Below are 25477 nucleotides of genomic sequence, written 5' to 3' on the forward strand. Positions count from 1 at the left end.
ACTGCCAACACGGTTGAGCCTTAGGACCTTTAATTAGCAGCATTAGACCTGTATTTGCACAGTCAAAAGGGTCCAAAAGAAGCAATGAACAATCACAGAAATGGAAAACATTTCTTGAATTGCTGAACTGTTTGGTTCTCTCGATGATTTTTAAATATTTTAAATAATTTAATTTTTAGATAAGGATAAAAGAAAATGTTGAAGTAGAAACCTATAAAAAGGTAATTGTGCAGTTACTCCACAAATATATATCAAAGTGAGCTTTAGAGTGTTGTAATTTTTTTTGGCATGTATCCTATTGATAGAGTTTCTTGTGTTTATTATTTTATATTGACATCAGAAATTAGCACATTGCCAGCAAGGATATATTTATGCTGACAATAATTCCAACTTCTGTTGTAAAGGAATTAGAAGTCTATCAATGCAAATATACTACATGCTGTATAGTCAGTTTTGACTATTTACTTCTTGGTTTTTTAAACGTGTTATGAGTACAGAGTGGCAAGACTTTCACTTACAAAAACAAGACCCACCAACTATACTTCTTACTGCAATGTGTGTGTTTCTTAAAGATATTACTTTACAGTATTAGTTTTTCAGGAAGTACTGACAACTCATAAAATCACAAATAAATCTATAACATCTGATATAAATGCTGTGATACATATTTTTTAATTGCCAAAAAATGCATCTCTCTGGAATTCAGGGTAGAGAGGAAATTTTAATCTATAAGGATTAGAAGTTTGCGCTTGATGTCCTGACCTGCTCACATGGTAATCTCAGTGACCCCAGCCTTTCCAGGCCCTGGTAAAATGCACGCTCTGTGCTAAAACGCAAGGAGAAGCGGCAGAGGTGTGGCAGACCTCCTGGGAGGCACACATGTGTGGGGCCCTATCCTACCTTGGTATTTTCTAGATATGTGAGCTTTGAAAGATATTTTATTTTTTAATTTCAAGTTACCCATCTGCATGTAGGTATAACAATACCCATTTTGCAGTGTTATAAGAATTTGATTGGATAATTTACAGAAAGGAAGAACTTTAACAAATTCAGTTTTCAATTTGTTTTAAATGCTTAGCATTTCAAAGGAAGAAGAGATGCACATCTGAGAAGCTGACCATAACATCTTCAGGAACAGATATAAACTAGTATCCCTGAGGAGGCAGCATTGCAGGAGAGCTCTGGGCCAGTGAAAAAGAGTTTAGATGAGAGGAATGAGACATAAAGTAAGTGTCTTAGAAAGTCATAAAGAGAGGGAAGGGAGAAAAGAAAGCAGTGCAAGGAGTTGGTTAAAAGCAACAAAAACATGAGAGAATTTAGGGAGAATGGTATCATGCTCTTGGCTCATATTCTGGAGCTCAGAGTTAAAAAGGGAACATATCTTAGCTCAGCTGATTGCCATCAAGAGAGGATATACCCAACTTCTCAACTCTGTGAATAGTATAGTTTTCAATCTAGAAAGATGGATAAGAAAAAAGAAGTATGTTTACCCAGGCTCCAAAAGACCTGCACACAAATCTTCATAACCTTTTTCTAAATTCTGCTTGAGAATCATCTTGAAACATTCAAATTTTTGAGCAATTTCTCTCATCTTTCTTAATCCTGATCACACAATCATTTGTTCACTTAATTTCCTCTATAAGTAATATTTTGCTGTTTCATTATCCAAATAAAGGATCCTTCTGTGTAACCTACTAGGGGAAGTAGCTGGGTTTAGATAAGCCAGTGGGTGGAGGATTGAATGGAGAGTCTAAGAGGAAACAAGATAATTTTAGGCAGTCTCTGGAGTAACGCAAGAAGTTTGCCTTTGGACTCATTAACTAAAAAGAACTTGCTTTTAGAGTAACAGGGGACTTTATTATGCATCATCTTTGGAAATTCTGAGTGAAGCAATCACTGAACTATTTAATGACAAATCCTGCTATTCTGATGAGAGTTCCAGAGGAACAGGGAAGAAGAAGAAGAAAATTAGTTCCCTGTGTTCCTACACGAGGATTTTCCCACAGGCCAAACACACAGTGGATGAGCCCTCTGGGGTTCACCATGGAAGCTGAGAAGTGACTGAGTTTACTTCCTGATCATCTTCCTATGTGTATGTTACAGGTTTGTAAATACAAGTGTGTTGAGTATCAGGATAGTCAAATGAGTTAAAACAAGACAAACTTGCTTTTCATTAGTATTTCATCAAACAAGAAAATATAAAACAATCTCCAGCCATATCACGAGACACTGCCCTGTTGCCTGGATGTAATGATTCAGCAGATATGCTCAGAGGCACTGTCTATACATATATGGGATACACACACACACACATACATACTCCAGCTTGTTTCCATCATTTAATTGCAAACTTTGGAGATCTTTTCATGCCTACACACAATATCCAGCTTATTCCTTCTTATGCCTACATGGTAATAATAATTCAGATCTATCATAATTTATTTAACCATTATTTTATTGATAGTTATTCAACCTGATTCCAAATCAAGTCTATTATAATTAGTATTATACTGAGCATTATTGCATATATTTATTGGATATGTATGCTAGTTATTTTGTAGTCTAGAACACTATATTATAATTGCTGCATCAATATCAAAGAGATGTAATATTTAAAATCTGGTTTGATAGTTTACATACTCCAAGTCTCAGAAGTCTAAGTTATATACATTTACTAGTTGTGCATTTGACTCATCTTAGTGTGAGGTATCTGTATGGGTTCAACAAGACTCTAAATCAGTGCTAATTTCATGCTGCTAGCATGTAAAGAGGAATGTGAAAACACGAAGCTCAGAGCCCTGTCTGAGAAGTCATTCAGCCTCTCAAAGGAGACCTCCTCATCTCAGGGAGAACAGGAAGCTTCCTTTGTCTATAGTTACAGCACAAAATCACTTAGAGAAGACATGTAATCTAAAGACAGTTTATTTATATTAGCACACTGACAGGAAAAATGTCAAAATAATTTTTGGGTTTTTGTCATAATAATTAATCTTTACAACTAGAGCTGGCACAGATCAACACCAATTCCAGTGTAAATTTGCAATGAAAACCAAGCATTTCTTATTTGACACACTACTCTACTATAAACACAGGAATGACAGCTAGAGTACAAAAAGAATTTTCCACGTATTTGAAATCTAATCTCGTAGTATTCCATTTTATGAATATTTCACAATTAAGTTATCCATCATTCTGTTAGCAGGTATTTGAACTGTTCTAGTTTGTGGCTGGTATGGATAAAGCTGCTATGAACATTATTATAAAATATCTTTTGTGCAGACATATGTGCTCATTTTCCTTGTATATTACTTAGACGGACTTGCTGGGCCATAGCATACCTATATGTTTAGTTTTATTAGAAGCTGGCAAACTGTTTTCCAAAGTGATTGTAAAATTTTGCAAGCTCAGCACCAGCATGTGAGGGTTTCAGTTGCTTCACATTCTTATAATATTTTGTATTGTTTATCTTTTTTAGTCTTTTTAAATTTTAGCAAATCAGATGCACATGAAATAAAAATTCATCATGGTTTGTGTTTGAAGTCAGGGATACTGAAAAATATTCACGAAACTGAAAAGGAACTTTGAGACCAAAAAATGAAGTGGGCAATTCCATAAAATGCAATTATGAACTTACATAAAGGCAGGACTGGGCAGATAACAACCCAGAGCCATTCACAGCTGCATTTCACAACCTGAAATGGGTACGGGGGACTTAAAGGAGGCAAAGCTAAAAACAGAATCTAACTACTAAGAGAGAAGCACATCCACAGCTCTGGGGACCAGGGTTTTTTCTCCCCCTGGGGGTCACATGACCATTATTCCTCATGGGTCATTAATCATCTGCATCAGTAAAAGGCAGTATTCCAGTTTTCATATAAGATGAAGGCAAGGGCAAAAGGCGAGAGGAGACTAACCAAGATGGTGGAGTAGGAGGACTTGGAGCTCACTTCCTCCAAAAAACACACAAAAATACATCTCCATGTGGAAGAAGCCTCATTGAAAACTGACTAGAAACTGGCAGAAAGAATCCTGTACAACCAAGGCTATAAAGAAGATCCATAAAGAATCAGGTAGGAAGGGAAGAGAAGATTGGGATATGTACCCTGGGAAGGGACTCAGAGGAAAAGGAAGATTACATAGGCAGACACCTGACCTGAGGAGTGAATGGTTGGAGCCACATATTGGGCACCCCAGTCCTGGAGTCTGACACAGGGAAGACAAGCCTCCTTGGCAGGTTGAGGGCCACTGGGACTAACAGAAAGGTTGTAGGAAGCCTGGACTCCACTTGTGAGGAGCGTGTGTCCGCTGGCTTAATCCTGAAGCAGGGTTGAGAGGGCAGATTGCAGACTGCTAGAGTGGCTGCCCAGTTTCCCATGACTGCCCTAATGCTCCCCACCTGAGTCGGGCAAACGTTCCAGCCGTTTCTTGCTTTATGTCGCTGCTCCACACTGGAGCGAGGGCTGCCATGATGGAGGAAAAAAACTCAGCTGTGAGATGGGGAGGCAACTCACACCCGATGTAGCACTGTGGTCAGAAAATATGCCTGATATAAATTCTGTTTTCTTAAATTTACCAAGGCATGTTTTGTGGCCTAGCATATGATCTATCCTGGACAATGTTCCATGTGTACCTGAAAAGAACGTGTACTATGCTGCTTTCAGTTGGAATGTTCCATGTATCAAGCTCATAGGGTCTAATGTGTCATTTCAGGCCACTGTTTTCTTGATTTTCTGTCTGGATGATTTGTCAATTGATGTAAGTGAAGTGTTAAAGACCCTTACTATTCTTGTATTATTTTCAATGTCTCTCTTCATGTTTGTTCATATTTATGTTTTTAGTTGCTCCTATGTTGGGTGCATATATATTTACAATTTTATACCTCTTTTTGGATTGATCCCTTTATCATTATGTAATACTCTTCTTTGTCTCTTGGAACAGTCTTTTTTTTTTTTTTTAACATTTTTTATTGATTTATAATCATTTTACAATGTTGTGTCAAATTCCAGTGTTCAGCACAATTTTTCAGTTATTCATGGACATATACACACTCATTGTCACATTTTTTTCTCTGTGAGTTATCATAACATTTTGTGTATATTTCCCTGTGCTATACAGTGTAGTCTATTCTACAATTTTGAAATCCCAGTCTATCCCTTCCCACCCGGAACAGTCTTTATCTTAAAGTCTATTTTGTCTGATGTGAGTAAGGCTACCCTAGTTTTCTGTTAATTTCCACTTGCAGGGAATACCTTTTTCCATCCCCTCACTTTCAGTATGTGTTTCTTTAGGTCTGAAGTGAGTCTCTTGTAGGCAGCTTATACATAGGTCTTGATTTTTCATCCATTCAACAACTCTGTCTTTTGATTGGAGCATTTCCTCCATTTACATTTAAAGTAATTATTGATAGATATGTACATATTGCCATTTTGGTAATTTCTCTTGTTGTTTCTGTAGTTCTTTCTTGTCCCTTTCTTATTCTCCTGCTCTCTTCTCTTGCGTTGATGGCTGTTTTTAGTGTTATGTTTGGATTCCTTTCTCTTTTTTGTGTGTCTATCTGGTATAAGGTTTTGGTTTGCGGTTACCATAGTTTCATATATTACAACCTATATATATGTGATTATTTTAAGTTGATGATCTCTTAAATTCAAATGCACTGTAATCTCCCTACATTTTAATTCCCACTCACCATGGTTAATGTTTTGCCATCATATTTATATCTTTTTGTTTTGTCTGTCCGTTATTTACCTATTGTGGGGTTTTTTTGGTGGAGGGAGGTAACTAGGCTTATTTATTTATTTTAATGGAGGTACTGGGGATTAAACCCAGGACCTTGTGCATGCCAAGCATGCACTCTGCCACTGAGCTATACCTTCCCCCTTACTTATTGTGGAAATAGATGATTTTACTACTTTTGTCTTTTAACCTTCCTACAACCTTTATAAGTGGTTGTTCTACTACCTTTACTGTATGTTTGCCTTTGCCAGTGATATTTCTCCTTTTGTAATTTTCATATTTCCACTTGTGGCATTGTCTTTTCCACTTAATGAAGTCCCTTTAACATTTCTTGTAAAGCCAATTTAGTGGTGATGAACTCTTTGAGTTTTTGCTTGTCTGTAATACTCTCTATTCTCTTTCAAATTTGAATAGTAACCTTGCTGAATAGTGTTTTTGTTGCTGTAGCGTAAGTCAGTACTTCATTCCTTCTTATGGCTAAATAATTTATAATATTGTATGAATATATCACATTTTGTTTATCCATTTATCAGTTGATTTCTAATTTGGGGCTATTATGAATAATGCCATTGTGAACATTTATGTACAAATTTCTGTGTGAACATATGTTTTAGCTCTCTTATGAGTGAAACTGCTGATTCTTAATGATAACACTCTAAACTTTTTGAAGAACTGCCAAAATGGTTTCCAAAGTGGCTATACCACTTTACATCCCCAATGTAAGAGAGTTTCAATTTCTTCATATCCTTTCCAACACTTGTTACTGTCCGTCGTCGTCGTCGTCGTCGTCGTCGTCGTCGTCGTCGTCGTCATCATCATCATCATCATCCTAACAGGTGTAAAGTGGCGTTGTGTTATTTTGCTTTGTGTTTCTCCCACTGTTAACAACGTAGAGGCCTTTTCTTGTACTTACAGGCAATTTGAGTATCAACTTTGGACAAATATATATTCCAAACTTGTGTCCATTTTCTAATTGGGTTATTTGCCTTTTTGTTCTTAAGATGCAAGAATCTTTAGTATAGTTGAATACTAGACTCTTGTCTGGTATACGACTTGCATATATTTTCTCCCATTCTTAGGGCTGTCTTTTCAGTTTTCTAATAGTGTCTTTAAAGTGCAAAAGATTTTAATTTTGATAAAGTTCAATTTATCTATGTTTTCTTTTGTATCTTGTGGTTTAGGTGTTATATCTAAGAAGCTATTGCTTAACCCATAGTCATGAATATTTTTGTCTATTTTCTTCTAAGAGTTTTATAGTTTTAGTTCTTACATTTGGGCTTTTGATGCATTTTGAGTTAAGTTTTGTGTATGATATGGGGCAGGGGTTCAACTTTATTTTTTTTCATATAGATAGTTAACTGTCCCCATATCATTTGTTGGAAAGTACTTTTCCCCGTTGACTGTCTTGGTAGTCTTAATTGGCTATCAATTGACTACAAATATGTGGGTTTAAATTCTAATCCATTGATCTGTGTATCTATCTTTAAGCCAGCATCACATTGCTTTAATTGCTGTGGTTTTGTAATAAGCAACATTTATTTCTGAACAATTATTTAGCTGGATATAGACTTCTTTGTAATATTCTCATTCTTTGAACATTTTAAATATGTCATTTCACTGCCTTCTGGCCTCCATGAGTTTTTTGTTTGTTTGTTTGTTTTGTTTTATTGAGTTATAGTCAGTTCACAATGTTGTGTCAATTTCTGGTATACAGCACAAGTTTTCAGTCATATTTGAATATACATATATTCATTTTCATATTCTTTTTCATTGCGAGCTACTACAAGACCTTAAATATATTTCCCTGTGCTATACAGCATAAAATTGTTTATCTATTCTATATATACCTGTCAGTATCTACAAATCTTGAACTCCCAGTCTGTCCCTTCCCACCCCGCTCTCCAATGCTACAGAAGCCAAGGCTTGGGGTAGGAAGAAAGTCTCTCTCCCAGAGAGACATGAGAAGAACAGAAATTTTCGACAGACACACAACCAGAGAGAGTTACCAGCTTTTTCTTTCAGAACTCCCAGGTATAGAGGCAGAGAGATTGAACAGAAGACTTGAGGAATAAAAAAACCTGAAGTTGGGAGGAGATCAAGCTGGTAGAGTAGAAGCACTGGGCTCACCTCCCCTCACAAACAAACCAAAACTGTAACTACATACAGAGTGACTGTCACTAAAGTCAACTTGGGAACTATCAAAACAGCTCTTCTACAGCCAAGGTTGTAAAGATATTTCCACACGGAGTCTGGCAAGAAGTAAACAGAAGTGATCTAGTCAGGACCCACAGTGGGGGACAAAAAGAGGAGGGGGATATCACAGGCTAGGGGATCCTCCCTGGAAAGGAAGGGCTTCAAGCCCTGGGGTCTGACACCAGGAAGACAAGCCTCCCTTCACTGGTTTAAAAGCCCATGGGGTTTATTAGAGGGCTATAAGAGAACCAAGACTCTGCTCTTGAAGAGAGCGCGCACAGATTTGTTTACTTCTGGTCACAGCATGAAGGCAGCAGACTGAAAACTGCCTGGGGCTCTGGCCAGCTTGTCAGGACTGCCCCAGCATGCATCCCAGCCTGCAATGGGGTACTGTCTTAGCCACAGCAATCAGACAAGAAAAAGAAAGAAAAGGCATTAAAATTGGAAGGGAAGTAGTAAAACTGTCAGATGAAATGATGCCATATACGAAGCTACAGAAACAACAAAGAGATGGTGGTTTCCAGGGGCTTGGGGAAAGGGAGGGAGGGAGGAATGAAAAGATGGATCACAAGGGATTTTTAGGGCAATGACATTATTCTGTATGATACTATAGTGGTGGCTACACGTCATTATGCATATTTGTCAAAACCCATGGAATGTACAACATCAAGAGTAAACCCTAATGTAAACTATGGACTTTGGTTGATAATAATGTGCCCATATTTGTCCATTGATTCTACCAAATATGACAAATTGATGAGGGATGTTGAGGGTAGGGGAGTATATATGTGTGGGTAGGGAGGGATATGTACAAACTCTGTATTTTCTGCTCAATTCTGCTGTGAACCTGAAACTGCTCTAAAAATTAAAGTCTATTAATAAAAAATACATATATATATACATAAATGATGCCATATATAGAAAACCCTAAAGTCTCCACCCAAAAACTATTAGAATTAACAAATTAATTTGGTAAAGCTGCAGGATACAAGGTTAATATATAGAAATGTTACTTTTCTATACACTAATAATAAATTATCAGAAAGAGAAAGCAAGAAAACAATCTCATCTACAATTGCATCAAAGAGAATAAAATACCTAGGAAGAAATTTAACTGAGGAGGTAAAAGACCTATATACTCTGAAGACTAGAAGTCATTGATGAAGGAAATTGAAGATGATACAAATAAATGGAAAGATACTCCATGATCATGAATTGGAAGAATCAGCACTGTTAAAATGTCTGGAACTGGAAGGTACTATCTTAAACCCTGTTTGCCAACATACATTTTACCACAATCTCCTCCTGTTGGCTCAGTGCACTCCCTGCGGCTGTTCTTCCTGGGTTTCCAGTTGCAGGGAGGAAGTAGGTCCCTGTTTCCTTCCATTCTCAGATTTTTAAACATATTGGGAGATTTTACATGTACCACCACCAAAAAGCAGAGGGTCCCCCTCAGAGCTACACATCTACATCTAACTTATCTCTTCTCTAATATTCACTTCCTGCCTTCTTTTTGGCACTATTATACCTATTTTTCAATATCTGTACATATCACTATTTTTTCCTGCAGAAAACTGTTTTCATCCTAAGGCTATACAGTCATGATAATTCATCAATCTCTGTTGATCTTTCAAGTCAAAGACTTTTGGAATTCAAAACAAAACCAGTTCTCTCAAGGACCTAGCTCTTGAAATCAAAGCTGAACTTTTTAGACCCTGTTTTGAAATTAAAAATATAAAATTTTGAAATCCCAGTCTATCCAAAAATTTTTTTTTCAAAATGTAGAAAAGATAAACAAGATAATACTGTATAGCACAGGGAAATATATACAAGATCTTATGGTAGCTCACAGAGAAAAAAATGTGACAATGAATGTATATATGTTCATGTATAACTGAAAAATTGTGCTCTACACTAGAATTTGACACAACATTGTAAAATGATTATAAATCAATAAAAAATGTTTAAAATAAATAAATAAATAACTGATTCTTCTTCTGGGCTCATTCCTACTGACTCTCAGAAGTAGTGAATGTCTAATGCCATGGGTGGAGGTCAGTGATGCAGCAAAAATTCCCACAAATTAAAACTAAAATTTCACAATATTAGCTCACTATTTTATCATTACCACCTAGATGGAATGAAACCTGGGCTGAGGGTGGGGGGAGAGCCAGGTGTCTCAGATCTATGAGGTCACAGCTGAGGTCACAGAAGAGTTGAACAGGGCTAGGCTGACGAAGGCACAGATGAGATGAGGCTGTTCTGAGATGGGGCTTGAGGAGGAGAAATTCTAGGGGGGAAGGGGTGGGGAGAAGAACAGCTTGGGGAGCCCACCTGGGTAAGTTTCTGGACATAACTGCCCTAGTTCCTGACTAGGGTTTGGAGGTGAGGAAGGATGGGAGCGGGGAACTGGGAAGCAACTTGTCAAAGGAGGATTCAACTCTGCCTGGGTCACTGATTTGACCTCTCAGCCCCATGTGTTTTTAACAGTATCAACTGTGGGGTTTTTCTCTTCCCTACAAAGCACTTGAAGGCTGGAGATGACAGACCTCCAGCCTACAGTGCTACCCTTAGTTGACCATGAAGATTGTGACCGTGAGGTAGGATGGGATGGGGACTTTTCCAGTCTTGAATCCATTACACACTATTTCCTATCCTTGCCTGAGGACCCACCTTCCCCTCACAGAGCCTCTGGCCAATTCTCTAGCCCCAACCCTAGCCAGCTATTATTTTTTACTTAGTTTCTCTTCTATTTTTTTCTACCCACCTTCTCACTGGAATTTATGTTCTTAATGAAAAAGATGGCAAGGAGACTTTATCTGGGGCAAACACTTCCTTCCTCCTCTCACCCTTATCTTTCTTTATACACACACACACACTTTCACACAAACACAAACACAAACACACACACACACACAAACACACTGACCCATTCAAAACACAGATGCTTCCTGAACTACTGAGGCATCTGTCCTGGTAGTTCTCCACTGGCAAGCGCTCTCTTCTCACTACACACCTGTCCTCTCCCCCTATTCATTTATGTTTCCCCAGGACATGGAGCCATCTCCATCTTTAGCTCCAGAGTCTCTGACTTCTGTTCAAGGACAAATGGCACAGCATGCCTTCCAGGATCAAGAACAAAAGTCAGGAAGGACCTCCAAGCAGCAGATAAGGTAAGTGGGGCTAATAAAGATGCTCAAAAGTCCTTAGATTGAATATTCTCTATGGGAGAAGAAACAGGGTCCCCTGTCTCCCATTCCTCCTATGGCTGCACCTATCTGCTGGTTGGGGAAGGCTGGAATCTGCACGTGTCATCTCTCCTCCCCACCTCCTTAATGGAAGGAACAAAAGCAAACCTATTATCATTCTAATCTAGAGGGTGGGCATCAATCTGACATTCCTCTAGGAGTTAGTTGGGTATATAATCCAGGAACATTTATTTATCCTAAGGCCAACTTACTCTAAGAAGTCCTTATGTCCCCTACAATGTAAAGCAAGTCTAGACACCCAAAACCATGCTTTCCTTGTCCTGGGGTGGAGAAAAGGGCCAGAATCTACTGCTTGAGACTGAATATGAGATCCAGGCAATATTATGAATAAAATCAGAAAAAACGGGATGCTTGCTGTAAACTTATGGGTCGGGAAAGAACTGACATTTGGCTTGAGCTTTTGAAGTATGCAGGAGATACCTTGAGGTAAGAATTTGTAGGAATTCAGAAAGAAAGAGTTAAAAGTGTCTTCTAGGTTTCTAGGCTGACTATCTTATTTAAATGCCCAGAATAATTAACTGGGCCTCAAGTCTGAGAGCCAGTGAGGTACTGAGAAGGCTGAAACTTGAAGGAAGATGGAAACCTATTCTAAGAGTATGAATTCTCTTCTGGACAGCTGCAGAACCCCGAGAAGAAAACAGGAAGTAGACACTGGAGTATCTGAGAGTTCTTTACAGGAAAGCTCATAAACTACATCAAAGACCTGATTTCGCTGCTGATAAACTGATGTTTTGGCAGCAGAAGTGGGCAAGACACTCTAAAAATAGTAAAACAGTATTACTATTACAGTAATTGAAATAACAATATTATTTGAAATGAACAAATAATAATATTTGAAAACTTAACAGCTACAAAGGGTTATGATTCACACCCACCCCCCACCCCCAAACCTAAAGATCACTCCTCCTGTTTCTTAGGTGCAGAAACAAATTCACATAGGCAAAGATACTTGCTAAAGGTCCTGGAACTGGAACATGGTGAAGCTGGAATTCAAACAAACTGTTTTGTCCCCAAATTCTTCCCACTGCATGCAGTTAGGCTTTTGATAATTCAGCTATAAAATGAAGAGGACACATTTTATGTGTCCTCTTTTGGAGAAGTCATAACAAAGAGCGGAATCAAACAGACCTGGGCTGGAATCTCAGCTTTTTCACTACTATCAGAGCCTCAGTTTGCCGCACAGTAAATAGCCCAGTCCACTGTTTGAGGATAAGATATGTGGATCAGGGCACCTACTTCAGTGCCTGGTTAATAGAGTCTGGATCTTCTTCAGCCCCAACTTCCAGTAACGAATGACTAGAATAATACTGTGAGTGCATCTCTTCTCCTCTCCTCCTGCCCCCTCACCCCCTCTCCCCGCTCCTCTAATCCTCCTGTCTGTCTCTTTATACATATATATATATACACACACACATATATATAATATAAAAAATATACATATAATGTATATATATAAAATATTCTCTTTCATATCACACCACACACACCCCCCTCCTAACCCTTTCCCCCAGTATCATTTACTCAGTTTGTCAATTATTCACTATCTCTGTTTACAAGGATTTGAATTAAAACTCAGCTAGAGAAGAAACTAGAAGAGAAAACTCAAGATGAACCCAGTTCTGTTTTATTTTCTCTCTCCTCCCTATTCCCTAGAATAGGCCAATGAAATCCATGGGGAGAAGAATCTTAAAAGTAAGGAGGTTTTCAGGATAAGGATCGTGGCGTGGATTTAGACTGAGAAAGAGCTGTCCCTAGCCACCCGTCCATCATGGACATTAAGTTGTTTCCATATTTTGGCTGTTCTGAGTAATGCTGCAATGAACATAGGAATGCAGGTATCTGTTAAGAACAATAATTTCAGTTCCTTTGAATATACACCCAGAAGTGAAATTGCTGGATCTATAGTAGTTGTATTTTTAATTTTTTGAGGAACCTCCATACTGTTTTCCAAAATGGCTGCACCAATTTACATTCCCACCAAGAGTGCTCAAAATTCCTTTCCTCTACATCCTCATCAACACTTCTTAACTCTTGCCTAGTTGATAATTACCAATAATTACCATTACCATGTTCTTGTGCTCTATTTTATAGTTCTCTTGTTCCTTTCTTCCCCTCTTGCTGTCATCTTCTGTGATTTGTTGAATTTTTATAACAGCATGCTTTGATTCCTTTTTATCTTCTGTGTATCTACTAAAGGTTTTTTCTTTGTGGTTACCATGAGGCTTACACAGAACATCCTATACTGTATCTCTTTTAAGCTGAACAGCTGTGACTGCATACAAAAACTCTTCATTTTTTTCACCCCTTCCCCACATTTTATGTTACTGATCACTATTTACATCTTTTTATAATGTGTATCCATTAAAAATTATTGCAGCTATAGTTATTTTTAATGCTTCTGTTTTAACTTTCATACTAGTATTAAAAGTGATTTAAGCACCACACTTAGAGTATTAAAGTATTCTGAATCAGACTATATACTTACCTTTTCCAGTGAGATTTATTACTTATGTTTTCATCATGCTATCATCCTTTCATTTCAACTTGAAGAACTCCCTTTAGCATTTGTTGTATGCCAAGTCTAGAGGTGATAAAGCTTTTGTTTGTCTGGGAAGTCTTTATCTCTGCTTCACTTCTGAAGGACAGCTTTGCCAGGTAAAATATTCTTAGTTAGCAGGTTTTTTCCTTTTGATACTTTGATTCTATCTTCCTACTCCCTCCTGGCCTACAAGATGTGTGCTGAGAAGTCCCCTGATAGTCTTTCAGGAGTTCCCTTGAATGTGGCATTCACTTTTTCTTGCTGCTTTCCAAATTCTCTTTGACTTTAGACAATTTGATTACAATGTATCGGTGAAGATCTCTTGATGTTCAGCTTCTCTGGAATTTTTGAGCATCACAGATCTAGATGTTAATTTCCCATCTCAGATTTGGGACATTTTCTGTTATTATTTCTTTAAATAGTTTTCTATCCTTTTCTCTTTCCCTGTTCTCAAAGTGCCCATATTATGCCATGTGATAGTTTCTCGTAAGTCACATACGCTTTCTTCACACTTTTGCATTCTTTTTTTAATTTTTATTTCTCTGGATTTCAAATTATCTGTCTCCAAGTTCAATAATTCTGTCTTCTCCTTGATCAAGTCTGCTGTTGAAGCTCTCTATTGAATTTTTCAGCACAGTCATTGTATTCTTCAGCTCCAGAATTTTTGTTTGGTTCTTTTTTACAGTTTGTGTTTCTTCGTTGAACTACTCATTTTGTTCCGTTTTCCTGATTTCCATTAGTTGTCCATGTTCTCTTGTGGTTCACTGAGCCTACTTAATATAACTCTTTGGAATTACTTGTTAGGCAACTCATGGATCTCATTTCTTTGGGATCCATCACTGAAGCTTTATTTTGTTTCTTTGGTGGTGTTATGTTTCCTTGATTCTTCCTGTTGCATTGTGGTCTTTTTATCTGAAGAAGCAGTCCCCTCTTCCATTCTTTACTGACTGACTTCAGGAGTGAAAGATCTTCTTCACCAATCAGCCCAGTTAAAGATTTGGTGGGAATGGGGGTGGAGGGTAGTCTCAGGCCTTTCCTATGGGTGCATTTACCCTTGTCTTCTCGTTCTCTCTTAAAGAGAGCTTAGGATTTTGTGCCTTCTCTTAATCCCATAAAGTCATTTTGGGAACTTAGAGCCTTCTGTTTCTTTTCCCCATTGTGGTGCCCAAGAGCATTCAAGATGGCACATCTTCTCCCATCCCCACATAGTTGAGCCAGATACTGATGGCTACATCCTGTCTGAAGAGGCTTGCATGCACCATCTCGGGGGGTGTGTGAAGTGCTGGGGGCATGTGTCAGTCAGCTGAGGGGGTGACCTGCAGTTGAGGAGTCCCACAGTGTTCACGGGTTGCCCTCTTGGTGGAGTCCACAAACCGGCTAGTAGGAACTGCAGCTGGTTTTTGAGATCCATGTGATAGACGCCACCCGTGCCCACCCCTTTTTCCTGTTCCCAGCCCCCCCAACACGATTCAGCTACGCCAATTACTTCAGTAATCTGAGTAGGGTGAAGCAGAAGTGGGCCTTTAAGCCAATGTCTTACAAGGCTGGGGAATCAAGGTGTTCATTCCACTCTCACTTTCCCCGACAGAAGAAATCGCAGGCTGAAAGGGTCCCTATTGGCACTAAGCTATGCTGCCTTTGGGAGGAGTGACATGAGTAAAGTGAAACTGTTTTTCTTACCCATTTGAATGCATCTATTCATGGATTTTTTTTTTCTTGAATGTGGTGCTGGAATCTCTCCACTGGGCTCCTGGTTTCCCATAAAGATATTTCCATCCAAGGATGGTTGTCAAAATTTGATGTTTTCTGTTGAGGATATGAGGGCTGTAATCTCCTATACTGCCATTTTGCTGATGTCACCTACCCAGTGCCTCATCAGATTTATATCACCCTTTCTTTCCAGAAAACCCATTGAAGACACAATGAGACCAGAGGTGGGTAAGACTTCCAAATACACTGGTTCCTTTGGGGATCCTAGTTCCTGGGGAAAGCAAAGGTGGAAAGGCTGTGTGGCCAGGAGATGGGAAAACTGCCTAATGAGGACCATATCTTGGAGGACTTCGGCATTGTAGCTCGGAGTGCCTTGACCAGCTGGTAGGTCACTGTCTGCTAAAACCAGGTAACACCTTCAATGCCACTACTACACTTGATGACTCCAGGAGCAGGCAGACTATGTGAGTGTTAATAAGGTGGGTAAACATGTGAGTCTGTTTATACCTGCCACCCACTGATTAGATAAAGAGATGACAGAAGATACAGGCTGAAAATGACACAGTAGGGCTGAAGAAGACTTTGGGCTGCCTGACAAATGGCATGACTTCAAGCGTGCATCTCAATTCCAAAAAGTACTTTGTATTCTGTCAGCTTCATGATGCGTCGATTCAGATTCCAGGAGAGTTAGGGTAACATTCCCAAGATTTGTCTCTCATTTCACCCAAGATTTGTCTCTTATTTCAACAGGAAATACAGGTAACAATCACTGAAACCCTGTGGGACCAGGTGAGTACATGAGGGTCATCTTTGACAGCATGGTGAGAGATAGGAGAAGGGAGAGGGGACTTAAAGGAGCAAATTTCTCTCTTTCCCCTTGAGCAATCTGCTGATTGATGGTGAAGAATTACCATGCTCCCTCCCAGCTTGTTCTATTACTCATCCAGTCCCAAACCCTCATAGAGACTCCTTGTATCTGTGCATCTCAGTGTCCATTCTCAACATCCACCTATTCATTAGATAACCCCTTTCAAATGTTTTTTCTCTGCTAGCCTTTTAACAAGCACTATGTAATGAATAGTTGCTCATCCACTAGCCAGCACCTTAGGGCAAGTACTGAAAAAGCCATTTATTTTAACTCTCAGAGAGAAGAAGGCAATGTTACCATTTTGTTGTTACCAATTAATGATTCTAACTCCATTTCTGATCAGAAAGAAAGCTATTTTACTTCTAGAGCCACTTAAATTGTCTGACAAACACTTGACTGTGACCCTTGATTCCTGTATCATAGAATAAAAGATTTAGCCCTTCCAGAATGAGTTAGCTCCAAAATAAAACTCTCAAAAAATAAAGGAATCAACCTGAAGAGTACAGGTGTTTAGTTTTATCTACTTGAATGCCAAATTAAGTCCATAAAATGACTAACTTTTGTATAATTACTAGTGAGCTGTTGTTTCGGAGTGTAATATGCTAAGTGGGCCCATTGCTTCTGGAGTTCCTGTCTGGAACATGATTAGGATCTTGTCATTAGCACAGAGGAGGATTGATTTCTCCCACTGACTATGTCTAGAAGATCTATATCAAGACATTAAAAGACATAAAATTTGCCTATGTCATTCAGATATAATTTCAACATAATTTCAGTAGTTGGACATCATTCTGCTTTGCATTATTTACAATGATAAATTGCTTTGTTACTAAACTTCTTTGTTACCAAATTTTCTTCAGAGTATTTTGATAAAGATTCTGAAGAAGCACAAATGCCAGATTTGCTCTGTGGCATCAGAGGTTGCCAACAACATTTTTTTAACACTTCAAAATGTTCTACATATTTCCAAATTTATTGACAATAATTTAAATGTGAATAATGGCTAAAAGTAAAAAAGTATGCCTGGAGCTTTCCCGTTCTTTAATTTATTAGATTTGAGAAACTCAGACCTGTTACTAGACACTCCTAAAGTGTTAAAAAGAAGTAAAAGAAATGAGTCCACACTTGGATATGAAGAACTGCCCTTTCTTTGGTTATGAAAAAGATAATATTTTAATTTTACTTCAAGGAAATTAGATTAAATCATTTAAATTGCATAAGAGATCCAGTTGAAAAGTATCTTCTTTTGTAGAAGACAGATAATTCATTTTTGATAATGAATGAAATTACTGAATCCTATCAAGAGAATGTTTTGGGTTCTGAAAACTATGAGTTGGAAAAGAAACATAGGCCCAGTAGGTCACCGATGAGAACCTGCTGCCTTCAGCCTTCCACCTGAAGCAATGCCATAAGCAGTTAGTTTCAGAATCTGCATTAGTAAGCCCTGCTTTCTGAAATTGCTTTTTTTTTTTAACATTTTTTATTGAGTTATATTCATTTTACAATGCTGCATCAAATTCCAGTGTAGAGCACAATTTTTTAGTTATCCATGAACATACATATATTCATTGTCACATTTTTTTCGCTGTGAGATACCACAGGATCTTGTATATATTTCCCTGTTGAAACTGCTTTAAATAGACTTATATTTAATGAATGTGAGAGTAAATTCTTTTAATTTCTATAAAAAGGGATGTCTTTTTTACTTTGACAAAACGTCCTTGGTTTCCCAGCAACAGGAAAATGACAGCCAAGGTAACTAATTCTCAAACATGAAAATGCCAGATTTCACCCTATTTTTGACTGGTACGTCAGTGCAGAAGCTCGTTATGCCCATAGACAGCCAAAGCAAACTGTTGGGAACTTTCACAGAAGATAGATATTTACTTGGAGTTTCTGAGACCTTCTCAAAAATATCAGCTACTTGAGCTTCCCAATCTTGACATTCTAGTTGTATGTACATTTAAACTCTGACATGGAGATGAGAATTAGAGGACAATTGATCCCTTCTGAACTTACAGTGTCAATTGCCCATATGAAGCGAAGCAGAAAAAGACTTTATTAAATCAAAGATTATGGATGTTAAAAATTTTTTTAAAATAAGTGTAAGTCTTTATAGCCTTTCCTGCAAGCCCGCATTGAACAATATTATATGAAATGAGTAACGTGATCAACCTTTTTATTCTCTATGATTTTCAGTGACTCTTCCTATAAGTTTTACAGAAAGAAATAATCTTAATTTAAATGTTAGAATAATGTTCTTACAATTATTTTATTACTAAAGAATGAGTTGCTTAGATATGGGTCAGAAAACCATCCAACATAAATGGATACCTATGACCTAATAAAAGATAGATATGATATAACAAAGAGTGAACACAGGGTTGTTGAGCCGCAGTAAGTTGATAACTGGCACAGACCACCCCATTGACTATTCAGCTTCCATATGCACCCTTATACACACGTGGAAACTCCTGAATATCAACAAAAACTCTATATATTTCCACCAAATAAGATACAGCCATCTGTCTTAAAGTCCTCATCCTCTCCCCAAACTGAAGAAATTCAGATTTCCAATGGTCATTGTATCTATCTATGGATGAGTGAGAGCATAGGTGCATTTTTAGTTTTACAAGAAACTGCCAGAGCTTTTTCCCAAAGTCATCACACAATTCTAGGCTCCTTCTAAAAATGTACGAGAGCTCCAGCTGTGCTGTGTTGCAGTTCGAGTTCCAGCTGCTCTGTGAAGAAATTCACCAACATTTGGTGTTGTCCTCCTGTGTATTGTGTAGGGTTGATCTTAACAGCTATGCTCAGCTTCAGAACATGGACCAATGAACTGAAATGAAATATAATAGTGGGTTTCATTTACATTTTTTTCACAACTCAGCGCTCTTTAAATAACTTCCTGTATTTCACCCATTTACCATATGGAGAAACAGTGGCCCCCAAATCAATGGGATGTATTGCTTACAGCTAGGAAGCCATAGTCTCTTGACCTTCACACTCTACAGCCCAACTGGGAGATTCTATATATTATATCCCTTTGTAATAAAGTCTATAAAATTAATTTTTCCATAATTTTTTGTCTTCTGTCAGGTGCTAATGGCTTTTAGGGATATACAGAAGGAGGTGAGATTAAATTTCCATTCACTAAACTCCCTGGTCACATTACTTCCCTTGCTCCTGTCTTTCCCATACCCTACTGTGATGCTGACTCTGATCAAGGTTTTAGTTTCATTTCTTTATCTAAGTATTTCTCCCTCAAAAAAGTAGCTGGACTTGTCAGTCCAGGAAGCTAAGGCAAGAAGATGCCTAACAATTCCCTTGTGGAAATATGAAAACACAGAGAAAAATTTGTATCTACCAGAACTACTCTCTGCAAGAATATTCTATGCAGTTATATGAAATACTGAAAAGTGACTGAGTTAGAAGCCCCAAATGACATGGTAAATTTCCTTATTAGGAGAATACGTGTATTAATTGCAGGGAAATACAAATAGAGCCCAGATCTAAACTTTGGCTAAGCAGAACAATCCTCTTCTGCTCTTCTTCCACACAGATTTCAGTCTTTTTTCTATACAAACACTTATCAAATATTTAAAATATAGTCAAGCATGCAGTATATTATTGGCTGGCCCCAGACACTGAGTTGTATACTAGCTTGCTCAAGGTGTTGATATGTCTCAGTCCTGCCAAGCCGACTGTCCCACCTTAATTTTTTGCTCTATGTTAACAACATTACTTATCAACAGACTGCTACACAGGCAAACACAAAACTTGGAACAAGTACTAACAGTATAAAACCACAGGAACTGAGAAACTTTTGTACAGATTTCTTAACTTTTGTTCCTCTGAATAAAGATCTAATTTCATTAAAGTTAAAATCTAAAAATAATACGAGACTCCCATGGTCTTAGAAACAGTAGCTCTCTCTTTCTGGTTGGGGAAAAGTGATGGGTAAAGTAATTGAGAAGGCACTGAAAAGAAATCCCCTCTTATTTCACTATCTGTACCACTCTTAGCCTTTGAACTAAGCCCTTTTCTATTCCAAGAATCATGTCATTGTATTCTGCTGCTGTGTCTGAGGCTTACCTTAGGGAAAAAATTACACCAGCCTTTGCCTCCAACTGGCTGCGGGTAAAAGAGGGCAGAGATCAGAAGCTTGATATCTTCACCCAGGTTTTCCTTGGTGTCGGATGCCTCCACTCTGCCCAGAACTTTAGTCCCCTGAGGCCCAAGTCTCCTCCCAACAGGACGTGAGCTAGCGGGAGGAGGTGGCTTGTCCGTGAATGGGACTTGCGTGTGTTGACTTCCATCCTCTCAGGGCCTATAAACAAAGGTACAAGCCCCATCTGACATCCTCTGTGCTGAAGCTCTCTTCAAGTTCTAGTCCTTTTTCATGGGGTTCACCTAGGCACAATCCCTGCCCTTAGAGACCACCCAGGCTGGTGCACATTGTTTTGTCAGTCTGACAGACACTGTAGTCACAAACAAATTAGAAGGGCCATTTTTGTACTTAAATACTGAGACAGAGTCAAGCAAAAGATAGCCAGGAGAGAGAGATTCAGAAGGTGCTTTCTTTCTGATTAGGCAAATGTTAAGACTCTGCCCTAGAGCACTGTTATGTAGAAACACCATCTGGCCGCCAACTGGGAGCTCAAGGGGCCCAAAGTGTATACCAGCAGCAGCTATTTACTCTGGGATGAGTAAGAGGAAATTTTTAAAGGTCTTTCACATATCTTAAAGGTTCACCTCAGAGAACCAGCACATACCCAATAAGGAGAGTGAAAGGGGCCAGAAAAGGGAGAGCAGAAAAGCCAGAAAGAATAAAAAAGGAGAGGTCACTGAATGACTAATTATGACTGTATGTGATAAACTGTGTGTCTCACACTCAACACAAATTCTGCTTTCAGGAAACTCAGCATTTAATTCCATTCTCAAAAAGCCCATATGTCTCACACAGGCATCCCTACATTTCCCCAGGTCTATAGCTGGCCCCTGAGTCTCTGACTTCTCTGAATTCTCATTATTTTTCAGCTCCAAGAAGATGCTCGGACTCGAGGTAAAAGAGCAATATTTCAAGGTTTGGCTAAACGAAGAGTGGTGGGAGGGAATAAGAAGGAGTTCATACAAAGTCTCTCCATGGGAACTTCCATTTGGCTGAAAGTTGGAGTTCAGACACCATTCATCTCGCCTCTGTCCAGTCCAGTTATCTGGACAGGGGCAGCAGGATCCATTCCTTCCTTGGAATGGCTGTTGAGGGCCTGAGGAACTCTCAGTCCTTGGTCAGACATGGCAATTCTCTGTAGAGGAGAGACAACAATCAAGGGTAAGCAGCTTCCCAGCCCTGTGTAAGGGTTCAGCAGGGCTGCGATGGGAGGGACTGAATAGCAGGGAGATCAGAATGGAATGACTATTCAGGGTGGTCAAGTTATAGCTCTCAAATGCCCACAGGCAAATTTTAGTGTTTCAGGAAAATATCTAAACATCCAGGAGCCTAGGATTATGACATAAAAGCCACATACAGCGCTCTTTCCAAGGAACTCAAAAATCAGGGCTTTTCAAACTTTTGCATGTACACAAATCACCTGGGTACCCTGTTAAAAAGCAGATTTTGATTCAGCAGGTCTAGGGTGGGTGGCCTGAGATTCTGTGATTCTGTATTTCTAAGAGGCTCCCATGTGATGTGCTGCTGGTTCAGGGATCAGAATTTGAGTATGAAAGATATAAATGACTGAGCCCACTGAAATATCCTCTATTGTCACAATGAAATAAGATTTAATTCAGGGACTTCCAAGTCCCATGAAAAGATTGAGGATACTTCAGATATGGGTGCAGGAATTAGAGGAGGAAATTGAAAGGAGATTCTGACTAGCTGAGGGCTCTCTCTGGGAATTGAAACTACTATAATGCTTTTCCAGCTCCTTCACAAAACAGAGCTCAAAAGAGTCTGAACCTTCTTGTGGCTCTTTTAAGACAGCCAGTCCAGAGAGAACGCCCTCTGCTCTTTCTCCAAACCCGGTCAGTCACTCCCATTCCAGAATGATAAGGCAACACGGCCAAGCGGAATCCTTGTGAGATACACGGGAAACTTCTCTTGGCTGCTGAACCCTAGGAGTCAACAGGTTAAAACAGCTAGGCGTACTTCAGCTTGAAGGATGCTCTCCTTTATTCAAGGAAGGCTGATTTCCAAATAGGTCACTGCAGGGCCCTGGAACACCTGCTTGATGACCCAGTGTGAAAATGTGGATTTGGGATTTTACTTGCTGTTGTTGCTTTTCTGCTTCCTAAAGGTAGGCGGTGGATGGGTGGGGGAATTCAGAATAAGATGAGGAGAATTCAAGTCTTGTTGTACCCATTTTCCATGCAAAAAAAAATACAAGGACCTGTTCCAGTGTTGGTGCCCTGGGACTGAGGTATTCTGCTAACTCCTAATGGCCAGCACTGGTTAAACAGGGGTCTGGTGGCCATGATTCGGTGTGATTTGTAAATAACCAGATGTCTGGTGCCACATTCTGCAACCACCTCTCCGATAGGCCTATAGGTCTTTAGTTTCCCCACAAGTTCTGGCCTCTCCCACTTTGACTGGCTTTACTTCAAACTAAGGATGTGAGCAGGGCTCAGGGCTCCTAGGGAGACAGTTCCAGGCCCCTGTAATGGAATGATTCCTTCCTGTGTCCCCCTCAGGGATGAGCAACTACTCCATGACACCCATATCATCTGCATCGAGGACTGGGTAAGTGGCCCTCTTTTGATAGTCCCCAAGGGAGAAGGCATCCACCTGGATATGGGTGTAGTGGCTAACAATATTGCTGCCTCTGAGCCTTGAGCCTTCAGAAACCTGTACTTCCAATATATGTATCTTCTAAAGGGGCAGGAGGTGGTCCCCCATCAATCTCAACTAATGGTGAAATACAGAGCCAGGGCTTCCTCCTCCATCCTCAGCCCCATCAGAAATCTCTGGAATCTCAGGATCAGTCCTGGACCTTACCATAACATATTTTGGGAGATTCTATTCATTCAACTGGAGAAATGAGGGAACATAGAAAGAATGACAGATAAGAAAGAAAAGCCCTGAAAAGGGAGTAAAAAATCAGGAAGTTAGATGGAGAAGGACTCAGAAGAAGAAAATTTTAAAAACTTGAAAGTTCATTGCCCCAACATTAGGAGATGTCAATTTCTTTTCCATAAGAAAAAGACTAGGAGAAAAAAGACCAGAGATTTAATTTAGACATTAGGAATGACTTTCCAACAGTGAGAACTGACAAACAGGGTGCTGGGTAGTCAAGACAGCAGCATCGTGTTCTGCAGAGGACTTCAGAAATACTTTTTAAAATCAGTTTGACACATTTCAGATATGGTCCCACCTGAACCAGGAAATGGAGATGTTGAACTTCCCAGATCCCTATTTGAACCAAATTTGATCCTACCCTAGAGAGTTAGCCACAGTGAAATAAAAAACAATCCTCTAAAAGAGACAGTGCTGAATTTAAACTGATCAGTGCTGAAACTATGAAAGGAATAACTGGTAATCTCATATTTATATAAATCTTAAATATAATTGTTGTAAACCTTTACATATGAGGAGCACTTTCTATTGGAAACCATATTGGATCAGTGATTTTACTTTATTTTAACATTCCTCTGAGGCAAACAGGAAATTTCCTGACCTTCCAGATAAAGAGGCTCTGATACGTTAAGACACAAAGTCTCCTAATGCCCAGCAAGGGCTCTTTCCTATGGGACACACGGTCATCAGGGAATTGCAACTCCCAGAGCCACTGATGCCCATTCCCGGTGGAGTCTGACAACAAAATCCTTAAATACAGTGTAGGCCAGGGAGGGGGGCCCCAGAGATGAGATCTCTCTCCCTTAAACGTTCACAGCCTTCTCTATCTGGTACAGGAGTGTCAAGCGTTCAGATTCTGGGATGACCCCGAAGATGGGAAGACTGCTGCCAAGCAGTGGAGAGCAGCCGTCAGGGGTCCAGGCCCACAAACTGAGAAGCCAGTTCTCTGATCAATCAGCTTGCTACCCTAGACCCTAACCCTACAATCAAGGAAGAAGACCACCTTTGCTCCTGCCCGGTGTTTCACCCAGATGGCCTTTCCCCTGACCTCCACCCTGCCCATCCTGCTGTAGCCAGGAACCCAGGCCTCATAAGTCCTCACTCCAACATGACAGAGCAACCCCCCCAGCAGGTGTGGTCCAATATGAGGGATAATCGAGTGAGAGGGTAGAAGCCTGAGGGCAGGGCTGAGCCAGGATCTTTTGGTCTCTGTGACTGAGGCAAAGAGCCAAACACTGCTAGGTAGTTCTTGTACAGGGAGGGAGGAGTGTTCAGGAATCAGAGACAACTACGGGATAGAGAAATGGAAAAAAAGTTTAAACACACACTAGAAATGTGAGGCCCATTATTCACTTCTGGAAAGTGCTCTGGAAACTTATATTACCTTTGGTGCTTAATTCAGAATCAAAAGTCAAATACTGTAGGTCCATAATAGACCCCACTGTCAAGACTTTCATTAATAAAATACTTGAGTGTACTGCCCTCAAAGGAACTGCTTAAGTGGTAGGCCATTTCCTCAACCTTTTTAACTCCCCTGCTCCCTAGTTTCACCTGATACCTAATCTCATATGGAGAAAAAGACCCCCACAGATGCTCACCTGTGTGTAGCATACACTAAGCTAGCCACACCATCTGTATGACCCTGTCGAATCTGCATGATGACTGATGGAGAAAATTAGACTGATCTGCGTGTGCCTAAGTACAGTGACTCTGTATTTTCTTGAATAGTCCCCTTTCAAATATTTTATCCCATTTTCTCCATGTATCAGCAAAATACACAAAACGTCCCAGTATTTTGCAACAAGATTACATCTTTCTAAAAGAACATATACATTCACAAAACCTCTATTATCATTCAAACCTAAGTTTTGACTTGGAAATTAAGGCAGGAAACTTCCTTCCTCTTCAGTACCACACAGGCAGCAAGAGTAGGGTAGCAAAGAGTGGGCCCTATGCAGAAAGCAGGTGGTACACAACCAGTGGCTCTCCTCCCTCAGTCTGAGCTGGATATCTTGGGATAGGGTAAAGAGGGCAGAAGTATCACCAAGAGGTCTGCTTTTTACTTTTGGTGCCACCTGCCTGGTAAACTAAAT

General features: G+C 39.4%; 2 protein-coding genes across 2 annotated transcripts in view; one reads left to right on the top strand and one right to left on the bottom strand.

Annotated features, from left to right (window-relative positions):
- ZNF641 (zinc finger protein 641) overlaps positions 1-25477 on the bottom strand; it is a 104982-nt gene that overhangs the window by 76602 nt on the left and 2903 nt on the right. The gene's annotated exons all lie outside the window — the stretch shown is intronic.
- Positions 10828-25068, top strand: C11H12orf54 (chromosome 11 C12orf54 homolog). The gene is made up of 7 exons (XM_010997448.3): positions 10828-11099; positions 15638-15668; positions 16195-16233; positions 19412-19444; positions 21353-21377; positions 23003-23051; positions 24224-25068. Exons 1-7 carry the CDS (start codon positions 10966-10968, stop codon positions 24360-24362), a joined length of 450 nt encoding a protein of 149 aa, XP_010995750.2. The 5' UTR covers positions 10828-10965; the 3' UTR covers positions 24363-25068.

This window comes from Camelus dromedarius, chromosome 11, assembly GCF_036321535.1.
Source record: "Camelus dromedarius isolate mCamDro1 chromosome 11, mCamDro1.pat, whole genome shotgun sequence".
Lineage (NCBI taxonomy): Eukaryota > Metazoa > Chordata > Mammalia > Artiodactyla > Camelidae > Camelus > Camelus dromedarius.

Coding starts and splice junctions, on each gene's coding strand:
- C11H12orf54 (XM_010997448.3), top strand. CDS start 10,966: ATGTTTCCCCAGGACATGGAGCCATCTCCATCTTTAGCTCCAGAGTCT. Junction 19,445..21,352: donor TTAGGGATATACAGAAGGAG/GTGAGATTAAAT, acceptor ATTATTTTTCAG/CTCCAAGAAGATGCTCGGAC. Junction 21,378..23,002: donor AGAAGATGCTCGGACTCGAG/GTAAAAGAGCAA, acceptor TGTCCCCCTCAG/GGATGAGCAACTACTCCATG.